Source organism: Theropithecus gelada, chromosome 10 (assembly GCF_003255815.1).
Source record: "Theropithecus gelada isolate Dixy chromosome 10, Tgel_1.0, whole genome shotgun sequence".
Classification (NCBI taxonomy): domain Eukaryota; kingdom Metazoa; phylum Chordata; class Mammalia; order Primates; family Cercopithecidae; genus Theropithecus; species Theropithecus gelada.
Genome location: NC_037678.1, coordinates 72,469,679 through 72,490,937, shown reverse-complemented (window position 1 = coordinate 72,490,937; position 21,259 = coordinate 72,469,679). Strand labels below are relative to the sequence as shown.

General features: G+C 41.1%; 1 protein-coding gene across 7 annotated transcripts in view; it reads right to left on the bottom strand.

Annotated features, from left to right (window-relative positions):
* Positions 1-21,259, bottom strand: part of PSMF1 (proteasome inhibitor subunit 1) — a 47,875-nt gene that overhangs the window by 15,657 nt on the left and 10,959 nt on the right. For all 7 annotated transcript variants that reach the window (XM_025398224.1, XM_025398218.1, XM_025398220.1 and 4 more), the window contains 3 exons: positions 20,879-21,031; positions 19,013-19,095; positions 12,194-12,379 (listed from right to left, as the gene is read on the bottom strand). In XM_025398224.1, coding sequence (XP_025254009.1) covers positions 12,194-12,379; positions 19,013-19,095; positions 20,879-20,896 — 287 coding nt within the window. In that variant the 5' untranslated portion in view covers positions 20,897-21,031. The remainder of the gene's footprint in view (positions 1-12,193; positions 12,380-19,012; positions 19,096-20,878; positions 21,032-21,259) is intronic.

Genomic DNA, 21,259 nt, shown 5'->3' with positions numbered 1-21,259 from the left:
CATGGACAAATGGGTCTGGCCAAGGAATAAGCAGAGAGTGGGGGCAGAGGCAGGTGAGGTGAGTACAGAGGGGAGATCTGATAGGCTGCCAATTTGCTAGAGGCTAAGAAAAAGCCTCCTAAACATTCTGCCTCCTCTTCCAACCATCTCTCCAGTTCAGTGCCTTAGTCTTGTGAAATAGGTCTGCCTGAGAAAGACTTAATTGAGGAGGGGAAAGGAGATGGGCTTTTCTCCATAATCAGTCTACGCTACATTGAATTTGTACACACACTGCTTATTACATGAACTAACGCCGACAGGTGCAGTGGGAAAAGCATGAGCTGCTGAGTTAGATCCACTTCGGGGTAAATCCCAGTGCTCACCCTCCCAGCGAGACAACGCTGAGAAGCTACGTGCTACCTCTCTCAGCCACTGTCTCCTCCCCTGTAAAGTAGGGATGCCACTGATCTTCTTGTAGGGCTGTCCAGAAGATGAGCAACCATATATTAACACACTTGGTTCACAGACCTACACACGGTGAACAGCCAAGAAAGGGAAATTACTTCTGTCCTCAACACAGGGTGATGATGACGATGATAACGGAAACAATGTCTATCATGGACCTGGGCCTGGGCCTAAATACAGTTGCCCAACACCCTCTCTGGGCTGACACTCTCACACCTAATCCTACATCAAATCTGTTTTAGGGGGAAGATGGTAGTATTTAAAAACAATAAAACAAGGTTATTTTTTGAGAGACCTCTACTCATTAAACCTTCAATCTTGTTCTCATCTTTGCCAGCTACCTGAATGGGAATCCACTGAATATTTTTTTTCCAGTGACCAGTTACTAGACCACTGAATTATTACTGAATGTCAACATGTGACATCCATCATCACATTCAATCCTACAAAACCTCTGAGACAGCTGTAATTATTCCCAAGGTGCAGATGAGAAACCTGAGGCTCCAAGAGGCTAAATGTGCTGAGAGACAGGGAAAGGTACAAGCTCAGGGTTTGAACACAGCTGATCAATCTCCAAAGCCTGTGCTCCTAACTGCCACAAAATACTCTTCATGACATGGAGGGAGAGGTGAGGCAGGGAAGGAAGGGGACCAAGTTCTTCCTTCAGAGTGGTATGGAGGAGGGAAAAGCTTGATCTTCTGCCTGATCCTCTCCAACCCACCAGGCTCTTTAGCCAAAGGCACTGTTGCCCTCAGAATCCTTCAGTGGTTTCCAATTGTCCACAGGGAGATTCATGTGCTTCACATCAGGGGCTTCCCCAAATCTGGCCCCATCCTCCCTAGCTGGTATATGCTAGGATTCCAGAAAAATTATTTTTGTCCAGTTGAAGTTCAGGGACAGCCCTAAGTTTTTAGACCTTGATGCCTCTAATCTACTGTTTCCTCAGTCTGGAACAACCTTCTTCATAAAAAAAAAAAAAAAATCTGTTATGTAGTAATTCAGACACATGAAAAGGCCGAGAGAGAGTTTAAGAAATAATTCCCTTTCCCGTGAAGACACAGCTCAGGCAGCACTTCCAAGTAGCCTTTCCCAGGATATTCATGAAGTATCTCTGTGTTAACCTCTGTAACAGCAATTATCTCTCTTTTTTTTTTTTTTTTTTTTTTTGAGACAGAGTCTCGCTCTGTCGCCCAGGCTGGAGTGCAGTGGCGCAATCTCGGCTCACTGCAAGCTCCGCCTCCCGGGTTCACGCCATTCTCCTGCCTCAGCCTCCTGAGTAGCTGGGACTACAGGCGCCCGCCACCGCGCCCGGCTAATTTCTTTTGTATTTTTAGTAGAAACGGGGTTTCACCGTGGTCTCGATCTCCTGACCTTGTGATCCGCCTGCCTCGGCCTCCCAAAGTGCTGGGATTACAGGTGTGAGCCACCGCGCCCGGCCCGCAATTATCTCTCTTAACTCACCTATTTCCCATGCCACAGGGGAAGTGCATGCCTCTGTAGTAGGGGCCCAGCCCTAGGAATCCCTGAACCCACAGAGAAACAAATATTTGCTGAACAGAGGACTCACCAAAAATGCACAATGCACAGGTCCAAGCAATGGGTGAAAACACAGAGCAAAGAAAATATGTGCTTGAAAAAAGCCAGTAATCTTGAGATCAGACAAAAATAACTGAGTGGTGGTACGGTCAAAAGTAGGGTGAACTCCAGAGATAGAGGACCAGAGGTTTCTGCCAACCAAAACCAGGTTGGGGCAGGACTTGCTGGACCTGCAGCAGTCCAGTGGTTGAATGGTACCCTCCTTATTTTCTGGGCCTAGTAGAATATCCACATCTTCTCCGAAGCCTCCTCAGACCAGAGACTCAGAGCCTTCACTTAGTATGGATTCACTGAACGAAGGCCTACATCACTTCTTGGTAATTTTCTACCCTGGTAAGGAGTATTGTATCCTTTCCCTTACCCTAAGTGGGGAAGCTTGACCTGGTCTCAGCAACCCACTTAACGACCCCTGCCCGGCTCTGGCTCCACTGCCTGTCCTTCCAGGGCTCTGTACAGAACAGGCCTTCAGGCTAAGATGCCCTTTCTGCCCTACTCTCTGTCTGGCTAACATCTCTTCCTTATTCTTTAGGAGTCTGCTTAGTGGTCAGTCCCTTCCTTGGGGAAGCCTTCAAGTACGGCTCAGATTCCTTTCCCTATGTGCTCCCAGTCCGTTGCTCATCCCTGACTAGATGATATGAGGACAAAAGGCCTCACTGGCCTTTGTGAAACACTCAGGGCTACATCCACTGTCCCCCTACACACAGCTGACTAAATACCATGGACTTAAGAACCCAAGTGGCTCTTCAGCATCTAAATTTTGAAAACCCTTTTACTGTTAAATAATTAAAGATTCACAGGGGCCCAGACACAGTGGCTCATGCCTGTAATCCCAGCCTTTTGGGAGGCTGAGGTGGGCAGATCACTTGAGGGCAGGAGTTTGAGACCAGCCTGGCCGACATGGTAAAATTCTGTCTCTACTAAAAATACAAAAATGAGCTAGATGTGGTGGCAGCCATCTGTAATTCCAGCTACTCGGAAGGCTGAGGCAGGAGAGTCGCTTGAACCCAGGAGGCGGAGGCTGCAGTGAGCCAAGATAGCACCACTGCACTCCACACTGGGTGACAGAGGGAGACTCTGTCAAAAAAAAAAAAAAAAAAAAAAAAGATTCACAGGGGTTGGAAAAACAGTACAAGAGGTTCTAATACACTTCAGTTTTCTCTAACAGTTAAACCACCACAAAGATCTCTCTCATGCTACTCCCCTTAATAACCACACCTACAGCTCTGCCCTCATAACCCCTGGCAACCATTAATCTGTTTAGCACCTCTATAACTGTATCATTTAAAAAATGTTATATAAGTGGAATCACACAATATGTGACCTTTTGGGAATGGCTTCTTTCACTCAGCATAATGACTTTGATTAACCAATTTGCTGTGCTTCAACAGTTCATTCCTTTATACTGCCGAGTAGTATTCCACAGTATGGATACACCACAGTTCCTTTAACTATTCATCACTGGAGGAGGGATATCTGGATTATTTCCAGCTTTTGGCTATTACAAATAAAACTCCTCTGAACATCTGTGTACAGGTTTTTCTGTGGGCACAATTTTCATTTTTCTGAGATAAATGTTCAGGTGTGTGATTCCTGGATCTAATTATTAAGTACATGTTTAGTTTAAGAAACTGTCAAATGATTTTCCAGAGTAGCTGTAACACTTGACATGCCTGCCAGCAGTGTACATGATTCAGTTTTTCTGCACTCTCTCTAGAATTTAGTATCATCACTATTTTTAATTTTAGCTATTCTAATAGGTGTGAAACATCCCATTGTGGTTTCATTTGCATTTCACCTAGCTTAATGGCTAGCAATGCTGAGGATCTTTTCATTGCTTCTTTGACATCTGTACGTGCTTCTCAGTGTATCACCTCTTCATATCATTTTTCCATTTTTTCTTTTTTCTGGGGGGACAGAGTCTTGCTCTGTCACCCAGGCTGGAGTGCAGTGGTGCCATCTCGGCTCACTGCAACCTCCGCCTCCCAGGTTCAAGTGATCCTCCTGCCTCAGCCTCCTGAGTAGCTGGGAGTACAGGCATGTACCACCATACCCGCTAATTTTTGTATGTTTGAAGAGACATGGTTTTGCCATGTTGGCCAGGCTGATCTCGAATTCCTGGCCTCAGGTGATCTACCCACCTCAGCTTCCCAAAGCACTGGGATTACAGGCATGAGCCACCATGCCTGGCCTTCATTTTTCAATTTTCTAATTGGATAGTTTCTTAAGCTGTTGATTTTGAGAGTTCTTTATCTAGATATGAATCCTTTGTTAAATACATGGTTTTCTAGCATTTCCTCCCAAACTGTAGGTTATGCTTCTATCCTCTTAACAGGGTCTTTCACAGATTAAAAGTTCTAAATTTCGATGAAGTCCAATTTAGCATCTTTTTAAAATAATGTGCATTTAGTGCTGTATCTAAGAACTCTTCACTAAGCCCTAGATACTGAAGATTTCCTCTTGTGTTTTCTTCTAGGAGTGTTGTAGCATTGTATGTTACATTTAAATCAATGATCCAATTTGAGGTCATTTTTATATAAGGTTTAGGTCAAGGCTCATATTTTCGCTTTTGATTATCCAATTGCTCCAGCACCATCTGTTGAAAAGACAGTCCTTCCTCCATTGACTTGTTTTTGCACCCTTGTCAGAAGTTTGCTGGTCTTACTTCTGTGCTCACTATTCTGTTCTACTTATCTATATGTCTGTCCCTCTGCCAATTCCACCATCTTGATTACTTTAGTTATATAATTAGCCTTAATATTGGGTGGAATGACTTCTTCTACTTCTTTTAAAAAATTGTTATAGCTATTCTAGATTCTTTGACTTTCCATATAAATATTAGAATTATCTGTTATATCTTGCTATATCTACAGAAATTCTTATTGAGATTTTGATAGGAATTGCATTAAAATAGTATATCAATTTGTGGAGTATCTGACATTTTTACTATGCTGAATATGTTATGTCTCCCCATTTATTTAGATCTTCTTTGATTTCTTTCACTAGCATTTTGTAGTTTTCAGTATAAAAGTCTTATACAAGTTTCGTTAGAATTATATCTGAGTATTTTAGCTTTTTTTTTTTTTTTTTGGAGACGGAGTCTTGCTCTGTCATCCAGGCTAGAGTGCAGTGGTGCAATCCTGGCTCACTGCAACCTCTGCCTCCTGGCTTCAAGCGATTCTCCCACCTCAGCCTCCCAAGTAGCTGGGATTATAGGTGTGCACCACCATGCCTGGCTAATTTTTCTATTTTTAGTAGAGACAGGGTTTCACCATGTTGGTTGGCCAGGCTGGTCTCAAACTCCTGACCTCAGGTAATCCACCCTCTTCAGCCTCCCAGAGTGCTGGGATTACAGGCGTGAGTCACCATGCCCAGCCTACCCGAGTAGTTTTTGAACAACTACAAACAGTACGGTATTTTAAATTTCATTCCATCTGTTTATTGCTAGTATATAAAAATACAATTAATTTTTCTATGTTAATCTGGTATCCGGCAACCTTGTTAAACTAATTTTTATTATTATTTTAGGTAGATTCCTTGGGATTTTCTATGTAGATCATTATGTCATCTGCATATATAAACTGGTTTATTTCTTCCTACCTTATCTGTATGATAATTCTTTTTCTTGTTTTAATGTGTGGGCAAAACTTCTAGTATTATGCTGAGTAAGAGTGGTCAGAGTGGTTATCCTTGCCTTGTTCCTTAGGGGGAAGGCATTCAGTAGCTAATTTTAAATAAATCACTTTGGCTGGTATGATGATGAATCCTTAAAATATTGTTTAGGTACTAACAAACCACTCTCTAGCTGAAGGAAAAATATTTAAAAAAAAAAAAAAAAAAAAAGCCCCAGTCATGGGCAGTTATTATCGATTCTCTTGGACTACGGTTTGATCTCAAGGAAATCATTTCTATCATTATATATTCGTATTTCCAATTAAGCTAACTCTAGGACTTTTGTAAAATACCCATTTTTTACAGCTTTATTGAGATACATTTCACTTAAAAAATTCAACCAGCTAACATGTATAATGCATGGTTTTTAGATGTTCACAGAATGTGCAAATATTCTAATTTTAGAACATTTTCTTCACCCCAAAAAGAACCTTGTACCCATCAGCAGTCTCTCCTCATTCCTGCTTTCCCATCCTCTACCTCCACCCCGGCAGACACTAATCTGCTTTCTATCTCTTGCCTATTCTGGACATTTCACATTAAATAAATCATATAATATACAGTCTTTTATGACTGGCTTCTTTCACTTAACATGATGTTTTCAAGGTTCATCTATGTTATAACATGTATAAGTACTTCATTTTTATTGCTATAATATACATATTCAGTTGTAAGCATATATCATATTTGCTGTTCATCAACTAATAGACATTTAGATTGTTCCTACTTTTTGGCTATTGCAAATAATGCTATTTTTGGTTTGGATTTCCATTTCACTAATGACCAATGTTGTTGCACATCTTTTCATATGTTCATGGACTATCTGTACATCCTCCTTGGAGAAATATCTATTCAAATCCTTTGAACGTTTTAAAATTGGGTTTTCTTTTGTATTGTTCAGTTGTAAGAGCTCTTTATACATTCTGGATACAAGTTTCTTGTCAGATATCTGATTTGCAAATATTCTCTCCCATTCTGTGGATTATCTTTTCACTTTCTTGATACTATTGTTTTATGTACAAAATATTTTAATTTTGACAAAGTTCAATTTGTCTATTTTTTCCTCACTGCTTGTGCTCTTGACCTCCCAGGTGTTGTGTCTAAGAAACCAGTCTAACTGAAAGTCAGCGAATAAGAGTACCCAAGGTAGACTTATTACTAGGTCTAGAAGTTTTATAGTTCAAGCTCTTACACTCACGTGTGTGAATCATTTTGAGTTAACTGAGGAAGGGACCCAACTTCATTACTTTGCATGTAGATATCCAATTGTCCCAGCACCATCTGAAAAGACTATGGTTTCTCTACTAAACTCTCTTGGTACCCTTGCTGAAATCAATTCCCTATGAATGTATGGGTTAATTTCTAGACTCTCAATTCTATTTCTTTGCTCTATATGTTTATCCTCATGCCAGTGCCATACTGTCCTGATGACTGAAGCTTTGTAATAAGTTTTGAAATTGGGATCTGGAAGTCTTCCAACTTTGTTTTTCTTTGAGATTGTTTTAGCCATTCTAGTTCTCTTGCACTTCTACCTGAATTTTAGGATCAGCTTGCCAATTTCTGGGGGAAAAAACCCAAAACCTGCTGGGATTTTCATTGGGATCACACTGAATACATAGATCAAGTTGGGGAGTATGGTTAATATTAATTCTTCCTAGTCATGAGCACAGAATGTCGTTCCTTTATTTAAATCTTTAATTTCTTTCAGTAATGTTTTATAGTTTTCACTGTACAAACCTTATACAATTCTTTCCCAAATCTTTCACAGTGCACAAATCTTTTACAATTCTTCTTTTGTTAAATTTATTTTTAAGTATTATATTCTTTGTGGGGTTGTTATAAATGGGATAATTTCATTAATTTTTAGATTGTTCATTGCTAACCTATAGAAATACAATTGATTTTATCGATTTTTTTTTTTTTTTTTTTGAGATGGAGTCTCGCTCTGTCGCCCAGGCTGGAGTGCAGTGGCGCAATCTCAACTCACTGCAAGCTCTGCCTCCTGGGTTCACGTTATTCTCCTGCCTCAGCCGCCCGAGTAGCTGGGACTACAGGCACCTGCCACCACGCCCAGCTAATTTTTTGTATTTTTAGTAGAGACGGTGTTTCACCGTGTTAGTCAGGATATCAATTTTATATCCTGCCACATTGCTGAATTTGCTTAGTTCTGTTTTTTTAGAGGATTCCTTAGGATTTTCCGTATACAAGATATCACGTCATTGACAAATAGAGATATTTTTACTTCCTACTTTCTAATCTGAATACCCCTTATTTCTTTTTCTTGAGTGATTGCCCTGGCTAGAATATCAAGTACAATGTTATATAAAAGTGGCAAAAACAAAAGCAAACATGCTTGCCTTGTTCCGGATCTTAAAAGGAAAACACTCCATCCTTCTCCATTAAGGAGACTGTCAGCTGTGAGCTTTTTGTAGATGCTCTTGATTGGCTTGAGAAACCTCCCTTCCATTGTTTTTGTTGTTGTTGTTTCCGTGTGCATGTTTTTTGAAACAGTCTCACTCTCTTGTCCAGGCTGGAGTGCAGTGGCGTGATCTCGGCTCACTGCAACCTCCACCTCCCAGGTTCACGTGATTCTCCTGCCTCAGCCTACTGAGTAGCTGGGATTACAGGCATGCGTAATTATGTCCAGATTATTTTTACATTTTTAGTAGAGACAGGGTTTCACCATGTTGGCCAGGCTGATCTTGAACTCCTGACCTCAAATGATCCACCCACCTTGGCCTCCCAAAGTGCTGGGATTACAGGGGTGAGTCACCATGCCTGGCCCCTTCTATTGCGAATGCGTTTTGTTTTGTTTTGTTTTTTGTTTTTTTTGAGACAGGGTCTCACTTTGTTGCCCAAGCTGGAGTGCAGTGGTGTGATGACAGACTGCAGCTTGACCTCCCAGGTTGAAGTGATCCTCTCACCTCAGCCCCCTAAGTAGCTGGAACTACAGGTATATGCCATCATGCCTGGCTAATTTTTAAATTTTTTGTAGAGACAGGGTCTCACTGTATTTCCCAGGCTAGCTGAATGCTTCTGTCATGAAAGGGTGTCAGACTTTGTCAAATGCTATTTCTCTATCGAGATGAACATGTAGTTTTTATCCTTTGTTGTATCATTATTATTATTTTTTTGAGATGCAGTCCTGCTCTGTCACCCAGGCTGGAGCGCAGTGGCACCATCTCAGCTCACTGCAACCTCTGCCTCCTGGGTTCAAGCGATTCCTGTGCCTCAGCCTCCTGAGTAGCTGGGATTATAGGTGCCCACCATCACACCCAGCTAATTTCTGTATTTTTAGTAGAGAAGGGGTTTCATCACGTTGGCCAGGCTGGTCTTGAACTCCTGATCTCAGGTGATCCACCTGCCTCAGCCTCCCAAAGTGTTGGGATTACAGGCATGAGGCACCGGGCACCTGGCCTCCTTTGTTCTATTGATATGGTGTATTGCACTGATTTATTTTCAGATGTTAAATCAATCATTCCTGGAATCAATTTCACTTGGTCAGGGTATATAATCCTTTGTATACGTTGCTGGATTTGGTTTGTTAGTACTTTGTTAAGGGTTTTTATATCTGTATTCATAAAGTATACTGGTTTGTAGTTTTCTTGTGATGTCTTTGGTATTGGTATCAGGATAATTCTAGCCTCACAGAAGAAGCTGGGAAGTATTCTCTCCCTTCTATTTTTGAAAGACTTTGTGAAGAACTGGTATTAATAAAAAATCCTTACTAAGGAAATTTTTTAACATACCAAAAAATAGTAAGAACAGTATCATGAGTTCCTGTGTGTATTCCCACCTAACTTCAATAATTATCAATAGTCCACCATTCTTATTTTACTTATACTTCCCCTCCCCCACACCTTACTCTTTTGGGGGCTGAAGTTATTTTAAAGCAAATCCCACACACATCATTTCACCTTTAAATACTTCAATGTATATCTCTAACAGATAAAGACCTCTTTTTTTTAACATAAGCAGAATTATTTCACCTAACAAAATTGGCAGTAATTGATAATGTTATCTAACACCTGGTCCATGCTAAAATTTCCCCAAATGTTTAAAAAATAATTTTTTGAATTGGTTTGAATCAAGATCTAAACAATGTCCAACACTGCATTTTAGTTGGCATGACTCTTTCCATAACGGCCTGTTTCTCCCTTTTCTCCCCATGCGATTAATTTATTTGGTGAAAAAACAAGGTCAATTTATCCTATACAATTTTTCTGTATTCCAGTTTTGGATGTTGTATCCTCATGTGTCTGTTTAACTCATTCTTCTGTCCTTCATATTTTGAAACTGGCAGTTAGATCTAGATTGAGGTTGCTGTGAACTTACTATTGCATAATATTAGAAAACAGTATCTGGCTATCCCACTTTTAGCGTTAAGATTAATCAATGGGTTCATATGCTACTTGCTAGATCCACCTATTATAAAGTCCCCTATCAACCTTTACTTCATAGTTTTATCAACCATTGACAATTTGTGACTAGGTACATTATTTCAGCAGAAGTTGCAACATGGTGATTTTCTCATTCTCTCAGTTCTTCCAAGGCTAGGATTTTTACTTTCACAATTCTATACTCTAGGTCTATGAGTCCTAAATAGGGAGGTATAACCTCCAGGTGCCATAGTGCAAGCCCTGGGGTCATTTTTGCTTGTCACAGTAGTTGGAGGGCCTTCTTGGCATTTACAGGCAGAGACCAGAGATGCTGGATATTCTACAATTGATAGTAGAGATTCACGAAATGAAGAATGACCTACATCCCACACAATTTTCAAATGTCTTGTTTAGATATTCATGGAGGTGTAAGCCTAAATAAATTATCTGAATGTAAGGCCATTTTATGTATGAACATAAAGTATTTTTTTTCTGTTACTTTAAAACAAGCACATTTTTCCAGGAATGTAACTATGGCATAATTGAAGAAACAATATTCAATCACTATTTTGTTTGCAATTCTCCTAACAGCTGTTTACCATTTCAAAAAAGTCATGTTAGTAACAGCAACAGAGTTTTGTGGTATTTGAGTTGCTGACATAATACATCTTATACAACAGCTTTTGTCACTGTTGAATTCAAGATAATACCACATACATATGTAAACATCTCTGCTCTCCAGTGTACTCATGCACCTACACATGGAATATACATCATCATCTTATTAATTACTCTCTTTTTCTAATTTATATTATAGTTAGGACTTTATACTGATTTCCTCTGAAATGTGGATGAGGTAAGTTAGAATACCTATGAATTCCATTTCAATATAGTAAGAGCTATTTCACCGAATATTTGTTTTGAAATAAACAAATAAAGCTGAGAATTACTATTTACTTCAGGTCTAAAATTTTTTCCCAACCTGACTTCTGACCAGGGCTTATTCTTAAATCTTTCCAGCATGGAAAGGTGGTTAGATCACATCTGTTTACATCACAGGCAGAGCACTGTGCAGGGAGTAAGGATACCTAGACCCCAGCCCTGGCTCTACCTCTTTATTGGTGGCTGGTGAACTCAGGCAGGTCATCTTATCTCTATTCCCTTTGGTAAAATAAGATACATCAGACAAGTCATTTTCAATCTTTTCAACCACTTTTTCTAATTCTCCATTGTCTTCACAGGACTCAATATTTTTGGTAAAGACTTTGCCAAAGAGATATGCCAATCATTACCTGTAATAATTTAACTGATTTCCCATTTTTAGCTAACTAAAGGCATATAATTATGAACCAGAATAAAATAACAATGGTAGTCTACATTTATTAAGTGCTTATTTATGTCCCTCACAGTGAACTCTGTCCCTCATCCCCACCAACAGTATGATATCACAGTATGGGCTCCAAACTGAGAAGTGGTATCTCAGCTAGAGACTAGGGTCTCATGGTCCTTGTCTCCTCCCTCTGAGCAGAAGTCTCCAGTCCTAACGCTGCCATCCTAATCTGCAAAAACCTTGGAATGTGACTCACTCGCACCCCATGCTATTTTGGAAAACTTCTGAAGTTGATAGCGAGGTTGGGGGACTACAGTGAAATGAAATGAAATGGGCAAGACATTGGGACTGCATCTCCTCTGGGTTAGTACCTCTGCATCTTTGCATTTTCTCAAAAAGACTGGCCCAGGGCCCTGTCTAGACAAAGAGCTCTGGGATGAATTAGCTGTGAATTACCTGGGCAGCAACCCTGGACTACTTACTGCACATAAGCCCCAGAGGCACTGATCCTTGGATAGACTCAGGGGCTCTGTGTGGCCTCTAGAAAGAAGTCAGGCAGGCTTAAGATGTGGGGTAATTAGGGTGACTAGTAGCAGTTCAAGAACTCACTGCTCCACTTACGTCTCCACTTTCTAATTCCATTGAACCCCAAGACATTGATCATTTTGTTGAAAACACACACGGGCCAGGGATGGGGTCAAGTGGCAGGATGAGGATAGCTGGCTGGAATCCCGCTGCAAAAGCATGGGCTTCCCGCTGGACGCTCTGTACTCACCAGGGAGGCTGCCGGCTGGTGTGTGGATGGTGTGGAGGAATCCGGAGTGGGTCCACCTCTCTAGCAGTAGCAGGGGGGAACTCCCGGTGGGGACTGCTTACACTAGCCTTCTCCCACTGCTCATGGATAGGTGTGATGATTCCAGACACAATACGAGACCGAAGCTCCTCACTGTTCTTGTAGGTCCTGCAGGAAGCAGACGAAGAGTCAACTGCTTGCAGTTGGCTAGGAACCCTGGAAGCGGTATTCTGGCCACAACGATGGCAGCGGCGGCCCTGAGAGCTCCTGGCGTTGCGCTTGGCCTGTTTATAAGTGGGGGAACAGGCCGCCTGGTGGACCTGGGTGAGGGGGGCAACAGCCCCACGCTGTCTCTGAGATTTGGGCCTAAGCTTCTTAGGCATCTGAGTTGCCCCTCCTCGTTACCACCCCATTAGAAAGAGGTGAGGGTGTAGGGGCACAGAGCCTGGACTGGCTACTCCTCTGTTCTCACCCACCTCACCCCTCCCTCAGCTTCATTGTGTGTTCATCATGTGTCATGGGAAGGGTCATGGAAGGCAAAGGCTCCATGGGGAGGATGAATCAGGTTCCTGGTCCAGGCAGGCAGAGCTCTGGGGGCTCAAGGTCCAGTTCTGTCACTAACTCAGGAGTCCTCGGAAGGCTGCCCCTAACACCTATCCCATCCTGCCTGGGCCTCTTTTTCTTTGCCTGTGAGAGACAAGTGACGTGAGCCACAGCTGAGGTGTGGAGGCAGGCTGAGGTAACAGAATGGGTAGACTCCAGGCTTCCTAAAACACTGGTATTTTAAAATGAACCACATCCTGCCCATAAGGCAAAGCTCACAAATGTAAAATAACTGAAACCATACAAAGTATGTACTCCAACCATATGGAAGCACAACAGAAATCAAAACAAAAAGTTAACTCTCTAAGTACATGAAAATTAAGCAACATACTTCTAGAAAATCCTTGGATCAAAGTCCCAAAAAAGAAATATATAGCACTGAATTAAAATGAAAATAAAAACATATGAAAATATGCAGGATATAACTAAAGGATTGCTGAGAAGAAACCTCATAGCACTAAATGCTTACATCAAGAAAGAGGAAGGAACTCAAATCAATAACCAAAATTCTGACCTAAAGAACCTAGAAAAAGAAGAGCAAATTAACCCAAAGCAAGCAGAAGTAATAAAGGTAAGAACATAAGTCAATAAAAAAAAAAAAAAAAAAAAGAGAAAATGAAACAAAAAGTCAATTCTTAAAAAAAAAAAAAGAATACAATTGACCAACTTCTAGCAAGACTGACAAATATAAAAAGAGAGAGGACATAAGTCACCAGTAACAAGAATGAAACAGGAGATATTACAATAGATCTGTAGCCACTGAAAGGATAATAAGAGAATACTAAGAACAACTTAATCCAACAATTCATAATAGACCAATTCTTAAAAACCATAAACTACAACTCAGCCAAAATGAAACAGATAATCTGAATAGTTTCATTAAAGAAACTGAATTACACTTAACATTCTAAAAACAAAAAACAAAAAACAAAAATCTCCAGCCTCAGATTGTTTCAGGGAGAATTCTATCAAACATTTAAAGAAGAATTAACATCAATTTTACCATCACTTCTAGAAAATATACGAGGAGGGAATACTTTCCAACCCCTTTCATGGGACCAGTATTACTCTGGTATCAAAACCAGGCAAAGACCATACAAAAAATAAATAAATAAATACAGACTATTATATCCTATGAACTTACACACATAAAACATCCTCAATAAAATATGAGCAAATTGAATTTAAAAATGTATAAAAAGAATTATATATCATGACCAAGTATGACTTGTTCTAGGTATGCAAGACTGGTTAGTAGTCACAAACCAATCAATGTAATCTACCATATCAATAAGCTATGGAAGAAAAATCATATGGTCATATTAATTGATACAGAAAAAAGCTTTTGACAAAATCCAACATGATAAATCCATTCAAGATTAAAAACTCTCAACAAACTAAGAATAAAGGGGAACTTCTTTAATCTGATAAAGAACATTTACAGAAAACCTACCCATAACAATAGACTTTACTGTGAAAGACTGCTTTGCCCCTAAGATTGGGAACAAGGCGGTGGTTCACGTCTGCAATCCCAGCACTTTGTGAGGCTGATGGGCAGATCACAAGGTCAGGAGATCGAGACCATCCTGGCTAACACAGTGAAACCTGGTCTGTACTAAAAATACAAAAAGTTAGCCGGTCGTGGTGGCATGCGTCTGTAGTCCCAGCTACTCAGGAGGTTGAGGCAGGAGAATCACTTGAACCCAGGAGGCAGAGGTTGTAGTGAGCCATCACTCCAGCCTGGGAGACAAAGCGAGACTCTGTCTCAAAAAAAGAAAAAGAAAAAAAGAAAAAGGACGAGACACAGAACCTAGAATAGCTAAAACTATCTTGACGAAGAAAAAGTGGGAGGAATTATTCCACTCAATATTAATGCCTACAATAATCAATACTGGTAGAGTAATACTGACAGAAGAAGAGACATAGAGATCAATGGAAAAGAACAGAGGATCCAGAGATAGATCCACAGATGTACAGACAACTGATTTTTGACAAAGTTTCAAAAGCAATTCAATGAAGGAATAACAAATGATGTTGGAGCCATTGGACATCCATGGGTAAAAAAAAAATGAGCCTTGATCTAAATGAGTAAGTAAGCCACTGGACATCCATGGGTAAAAAAATGAGCTGCTTGCCTGCCCAAGCTGGGTGCGGGGGTAAATTCAAATCCTCTTTCCTTTTAATGAGATCAGAGGGAGGCCTCTGATATCCCTAGGCATGTGTAAAATTCAGGCCTGATTAAAAAACCACCAGGTCCTGAAGGAGAGGCTCTCACATAATTTTTAAGCCTTGGCAGAACAACTGCGACAGCCTATCATCTCATCTGACACAGAAAGGGTACAGCAGAATGGAACACAATAGGTTTATATTTCTTAGCAAATCACAGTTTGCTCACTGAGGAGCACAAATTCCTAGAAGAGTCAAGACATGCCACAATGACCTAACAAAGAGGGCTACATGGAGGCGGCTATGGTTGAAAGGTATAGGAGGGAGAGAGGGCCTCTGATCAGGAGGCAGAGCCATACCTCAGCTTTCACCGCCCATTTCCACGGAGATGATTCCTGGTGATCAGATTTTTTTCCCCTTTGTGTATTTTACTAAGAGCTGGACTAAGCACTAAGCACTCTATGTGCTGACATCTCATTCCATTCTCAGAAAAACCCTGAGATAGTACTATTGTGTCCCTCATTTCACAGTAATCAAAAAACAAAACAAAACACAACACACATCCTCTCCCTCACACAAAAACCCCTCAAACAAATGTACTTAAAAAACAAATAGAGACAGGATCACAATTCTCTCTCAGTATTACTGAGCAGACGGAATGCTCTAATGAGCATGAATGGCCAATATGCCTAGGTTCTTCCACAGGTTTTGTCAATTTCTGTCCCAATGGAACTCCAGAGTGAAGAAGTCAAGAGACCATTCTCCAAATGTCCCTCCCTCACCCACTAAAAGGGTTCAGTGTCAGAGTGTGTGCAACACCCAGAGGAGCAGCATTCTGCTGGTCAGGCCTGGCTCATTTCCCCCTTTCCCCGCTTTGTCTAAAGTACGCAAAAGAGACCCAAGCCCTGCCCTCAAGGAGATCACAAGCAAGGGAAGACCAACTCTAAGAAGGCAAATGTAAAATATCTACTGATTGATTAAATGCTTAAAAAATGATGTTTTGAACCAGGGCAACACAGCAAAGACCTCATCTCTACAAAAAATAAAAAACTGGCTGGGCATGGTGGCACATGCCTGTAGACTCAATTATTTGGGAGGCTCAGGTGGGAGGGTCACTTGAGCCCAGCAGGTTGAGGCTGCAATGAGTTGATTGTGCCCCTGTACTCCAGCCTGCCTGGGCAACAGAGGGAAACATGTCTCCAAAAAAAATTGTAAAATGTTTTGAAGCTTTAAGCCTGGGGGCCAGAGGAAGCTTCTCTAAGGAACTGACATTTAAATTGGTAACCAAACGATAAACAGGAGTTGGCTACATGAGATCAAGGAGAGCACTTTATGCAGAGGGAAGCAGTCTGAAGAGGGCAGAATGACACTGTGGCTGAAGCACAGGGATGTGGGGAAGGCCGTACAAGGTGAGATTGAAGGGGTGAATGCTAGGCTTTAAGGCCTCATCAAGGATTGTGTTCTTTATCCTAAGAGCAATGAGCATTCCCTGAAGCCTTTTAATGGTGGTAAAATATGCATAAAATTTATCATCTTAACCATTTTTAAGTGTTCAGTAGTGTCAAGTACATTAACACTGTTGTGCAATCACCTACCATCCACCTCCAGATCTCTTTCCATTTTGCAAAACAAACTCTGTACCCATTAATTCCTAACTCCCCTCCCCATTCCCCTCTTGCCCCAGTATCTGGCAACCACGATCTACTTTCTGTCTCTATAAATTTGACTAATCTAGGTACCTTTTATAGAATCATACAGAATTTGTCCTTTTGTGAATGGCTTATTTCATTTAGCATAATGTCTTCAAGGTTTGTCCATGTTGTAGCATGGGCCAGAATTTCCTTCCTTTTTAAACCTGAATAATATTCTACTGTATTTACATACTACATTTTGTTTATCCATTCATCTGTCAATGGACAGCCAGGCTGCTTTCACCTTTTGGCTACTGTGAATAATGCTTCTATGAACATGTGTGTACAAATATCTTTTCAAGACCTAGTTTCAATTCTTTTGGGTATATGCCCAGAAGCGGACATGCAGGATTATACAGTAATTTTTTGAAGAACTGTCATATTGTTTTCCATAGTGGCTGCACCATTTTACATTCCCAAGAGTGCACAAGGGTTCCAATTTCTCCACATCCTTGACAACGCTTGTTTATTTTCTGGTTATTTTGATAGTACTCATCCTAATGGGTGTGAAGTGGCATCACTGAAGGGTTTTAAGCCAGAGTTGTAACCATGATCTGATCTATGTCTGAAAAAGACTGGTCAGACTGCTATGAGGGAAATACACTGGAGGGTGGCATGCAGGAGGGGAATATGTAAAAGACCTCCTCACACAGAAGTTGCGTGGAAGAGGGGAGGAGAAATGAGGAGTGGCAGTGGTTTGAAATTCTGTGAGGACTGGAATAGGTTCAAACAGAGTATTGCTGATTAGATGCTATTAAATGCAACAGGGTTTCTGGGTAGTTCTGAGGTTCAGTTAAGGTTTCATAACTGTGCATTTATAGTGATGCCAAGCTTACTCTAAAACCCTGAGGATGGCTGGGCGTGGTGGCTCACACCCGTAATCCCAACACTTTGGAAGGATCACCTGAGCGGGTGGAACACTTGAGGTCAGGCGTTTGAGACCAGCCTGGTCAACAGCAAAACTCTATCTCTATTAAAAATGCAAAAATTAGCTGGGTGTGGTGGTGCACACCTGTAATCCCAGTTACCCGGGAAGCTGAGGCAGAAGAATTGCTTGAATTGTCACACTGTACTCCAGCCTGGGTGACAGTGCTAGACTCCATCTCAAAAAAATAAAATAAAATAAAAAATAAAATCCTGCGGTGGTCAATGAAGATGGGGGAAAATTCCCTATAACGGAATAAAGCAGACATAAATCAGCTTACCTATCTATAAAACAGATAACTTCATTATACTGATTTAAAAAACAAGCACTAATCTAAGTACCTTTGGAAGACACTACTCTGCCTACATCTTTTGTGGGACATAGGTAAAAGACAAAAAACTGGAAATAAATCATGTGGAACTTTACTTAGTAGGTTTGTTCTTGGTAGGCACTGATGTCATTCAGAAAATATTTGTGTGTATTCTGGGATCAAGCAAATAAGTAAATATGTTGATGCTGTTGGGAATCAGGGTTCTCACCACAGGAGAAGGGACATATAAGTACGGAATAAGAGAAAAAGAATCCTGTAGTGTTATATTAAAAACAGAGGTGGCAATTTAAACTCATAAGGAAAAATTTTCCTAGTTCTATCTGCTGAAAAGGCCTAGAATGTACTACTGTATGATACCAACTATATGACACTCTAGAAAAGGCAAAACTATGGAGACAGTAAAAAGATCAGTGGTTGCCAGGAGTTAGTGAAAAGGGAGTGAAGAATAGGAGGAGCACAGATTTTTAGGGTAGTCAAACTATTCTGTGTGATACTATAATGGTAGACACACATTCTCATCTATTTGTCAAAACCCACAGACTGCACAACAGCAGGCTTGAGCCCTAATAATGATGTGTCAATGTAGACTCATCAGTTGTAAGGAGTGTATCACTATGTATGGGATATTGACACAGGGAAGCTATAAGCTGTAGGTGTATGGGACCAGGTGGTAATATGGGAATGCTCTGCACTTTCTGCTCAATTTTGCTTGTACCCAAAACGACCCTAAAGAAAATAATTTTTTTTTTTTTTTTAAGTTGGAGATTGGGGTTGGGGACCCAATGAGGTACACATTCTCCCAGGAGTCTGCTCTGGCTGAATGAGTTGGCCTGGCTCCACCTCTACTGTGCAGCCACCACAGCACTTATGGACTCTTGATTGCATCATCTTGTCTCATGTGGCATTTCCTATGTGAGTCTCCTCTTCAAATACATAAAAAACAGAAAAGAAAATTAGGAAGTTGTGCCCAGAAATAAAAGGTCCTTCCATCCACCTTCCTTAATTTTCTGGACACATCTACCCTATTCCTTATATCTTGCCATTGGTTCTCTCTTTTCCAGGGAAGAGACATCATTTAGAAGTACCTGTGGAAGTCACCCAGGTGTTCTGCATCGATATAATCATCCAAGTTCAGGGTCAAGTCTGCCACTTGCTGTGAGCCATATTCCTAGATGAGTGAAAATAGAAAGTGAGAGACTGGGATATTTCTAGGCTAAGAGTGGGAGGGTGGAGGGAGAGTAACAGAGTCTTCAACCTAAAGAAATATTCACATATGTCCACAAAGACATATATAAGGACTGTTTATATAAAATACCTTCCTAAGGCTTAGAGACTTCTTTGATTTAGGAATACTGCCTTTCCAAGGCAGAGGCTAAAACACCTACTTCCCAGGCTCTTTCGCAAAAGGGCTCAGGCATGGTAACTGAGGTGTTGAACTGATGCATCAACTTTGAGTTGGAGGTGAGTAACATGAAGAGGCAGACCCAGCAAGGGGCAGATATCTTGTTAATGAGGGTAGCAGCAGAGGCCAGGGGGTCATATCAGCAGCTTAACAGAAGGGTGCACCAGGGCAGACAGAATCAGCCAGTACCTAATACTGGGCAGTGTTGGTGGCAGCAGCGGTTTCCGGGGCATGATTTGGGACATTGCTTCTGGAAACCTAGCTTTAAACCTGTTTCAATGAGCTATCCTGGTTCTTTTCGTTTCGTTTTGTTTGTTTTAAGATAGAGGTTTGCTCTATCGCCCAGGCTGGAGTTCAGTGGTGCAATCTCAGCTCACAGTAAACTCTGTCTCTTGGGTTCAAGAGATTCTCCTACCTCAGCCTCCCAAGTAGCTGGGATTACAGGCACCCACCACCGTGCCTGGCTAATTTTTAAAAATATTTTTAGTAGAGACAGGGTTTCACCACATTGACCAGGCTGGTCTCAAACTCCTGACTTCAAGTGATCCACCTGCCTTAGTCTCCCAAAGTGTTGGGATTATGGTGTGAGCCACTGCACCTGGGTGATCCTGGTTCTTTTAATAAACTCTTTTTGATTAAACTAACCCAAGAGGTTTTTGTTGTTTGAAACCAAGAACCCTATCTGACACAAGATCTAAATGTTCATCAAAAGGGAAAGGAATAAAGAAATTATGGTGCCATGAGAAACTACATAACAGTTAAAACAAATAAGGTACATCTACATGTATTTCCATGTCAACACCTCCAAAACATCGAGTGAAAAAAAGGCAAAGTGCAGTATAATACATATAGCAGGATGCTTCCACATGGTCACACACAAACCACTAAGACAAAAGTTAATAAAAAGAAAGTCACTGTCCTTGTGGCACATACAGTCCCATGGCAGAATAAAAGCAAAGCACAAATAAGTACACAATTACAAGCTGCAATGAGTGTCAGGCAGGAAAATAAAATGATGGCGTAAAGAGACATAATTTAGATTTTTTTGGCAGTAGGAGTGGTAGGAGTGGGTAGTCAGAACTGAACTTTTTGAGGAAGCCAAACATGAAAGAGAATTGTCCAGGCTGAAGGAATGGTGAAGGGCTGTGAGAGGGGCAGATGGGGGAGGGGAAGAGCCTTCCAGCATAGGAAATATAAAGTGCAAGGGCTCCAAGGCAGCAAAGAATTCAATTTATTTAAGGAACTGAAGTAGCCCACTGGAGTTACCTAAGTTTTTTCCTTCTATCTTGTCACTGAATAGATTTACTTTATTTAACCATTTCCCTGTTGACAGAAAGCCCCTCCTTCTTAATTCCAGGTGGTGAATATCTTTGTGTACAAATGTTTTTTATACTTAGGGTTCTCACCTTAAGATAAATTTCCAGAAGTGGGATCACCGGGTAAGGGCTACACAAACATTGGAGCTCTGGATCCAGACTGTTAAATGGGTTTCAAAACAGCCATTCCCATCCTCATCTCATCAGCAGACTTACGTGTCTCAGAGACTCACCAGCACATTGAGGATCATGCTGCTCTCCACGGTGATGGCTTTCACAAGGAGCTTTCTGGACCCATCCTTATACTCATACCGGAGGACATACAGGTCCTTATTGTTGTTCCACCCAGCTGGCAGCAGTTCTGACTTCTTATCATTGGGACCCGGCTGGGAAGACACCACAGTTGAGAGGAGAAAGATCATGACCTCAAAACACAGAATTATAAAGAACCTCACAAGATAAGCTAATCTTACCCGCCTCACTTCACAGATGAAGATGTGGAGGTCAAGAGAAATGACTTGCCCAAGATCCTACAGCGAGAGAGAGGTCTAGGGCCCAGGTCTCTGGGCTTCTGTTCTACTGTGCTCTCCCTCATACTGAGCTACCTTTCTGAC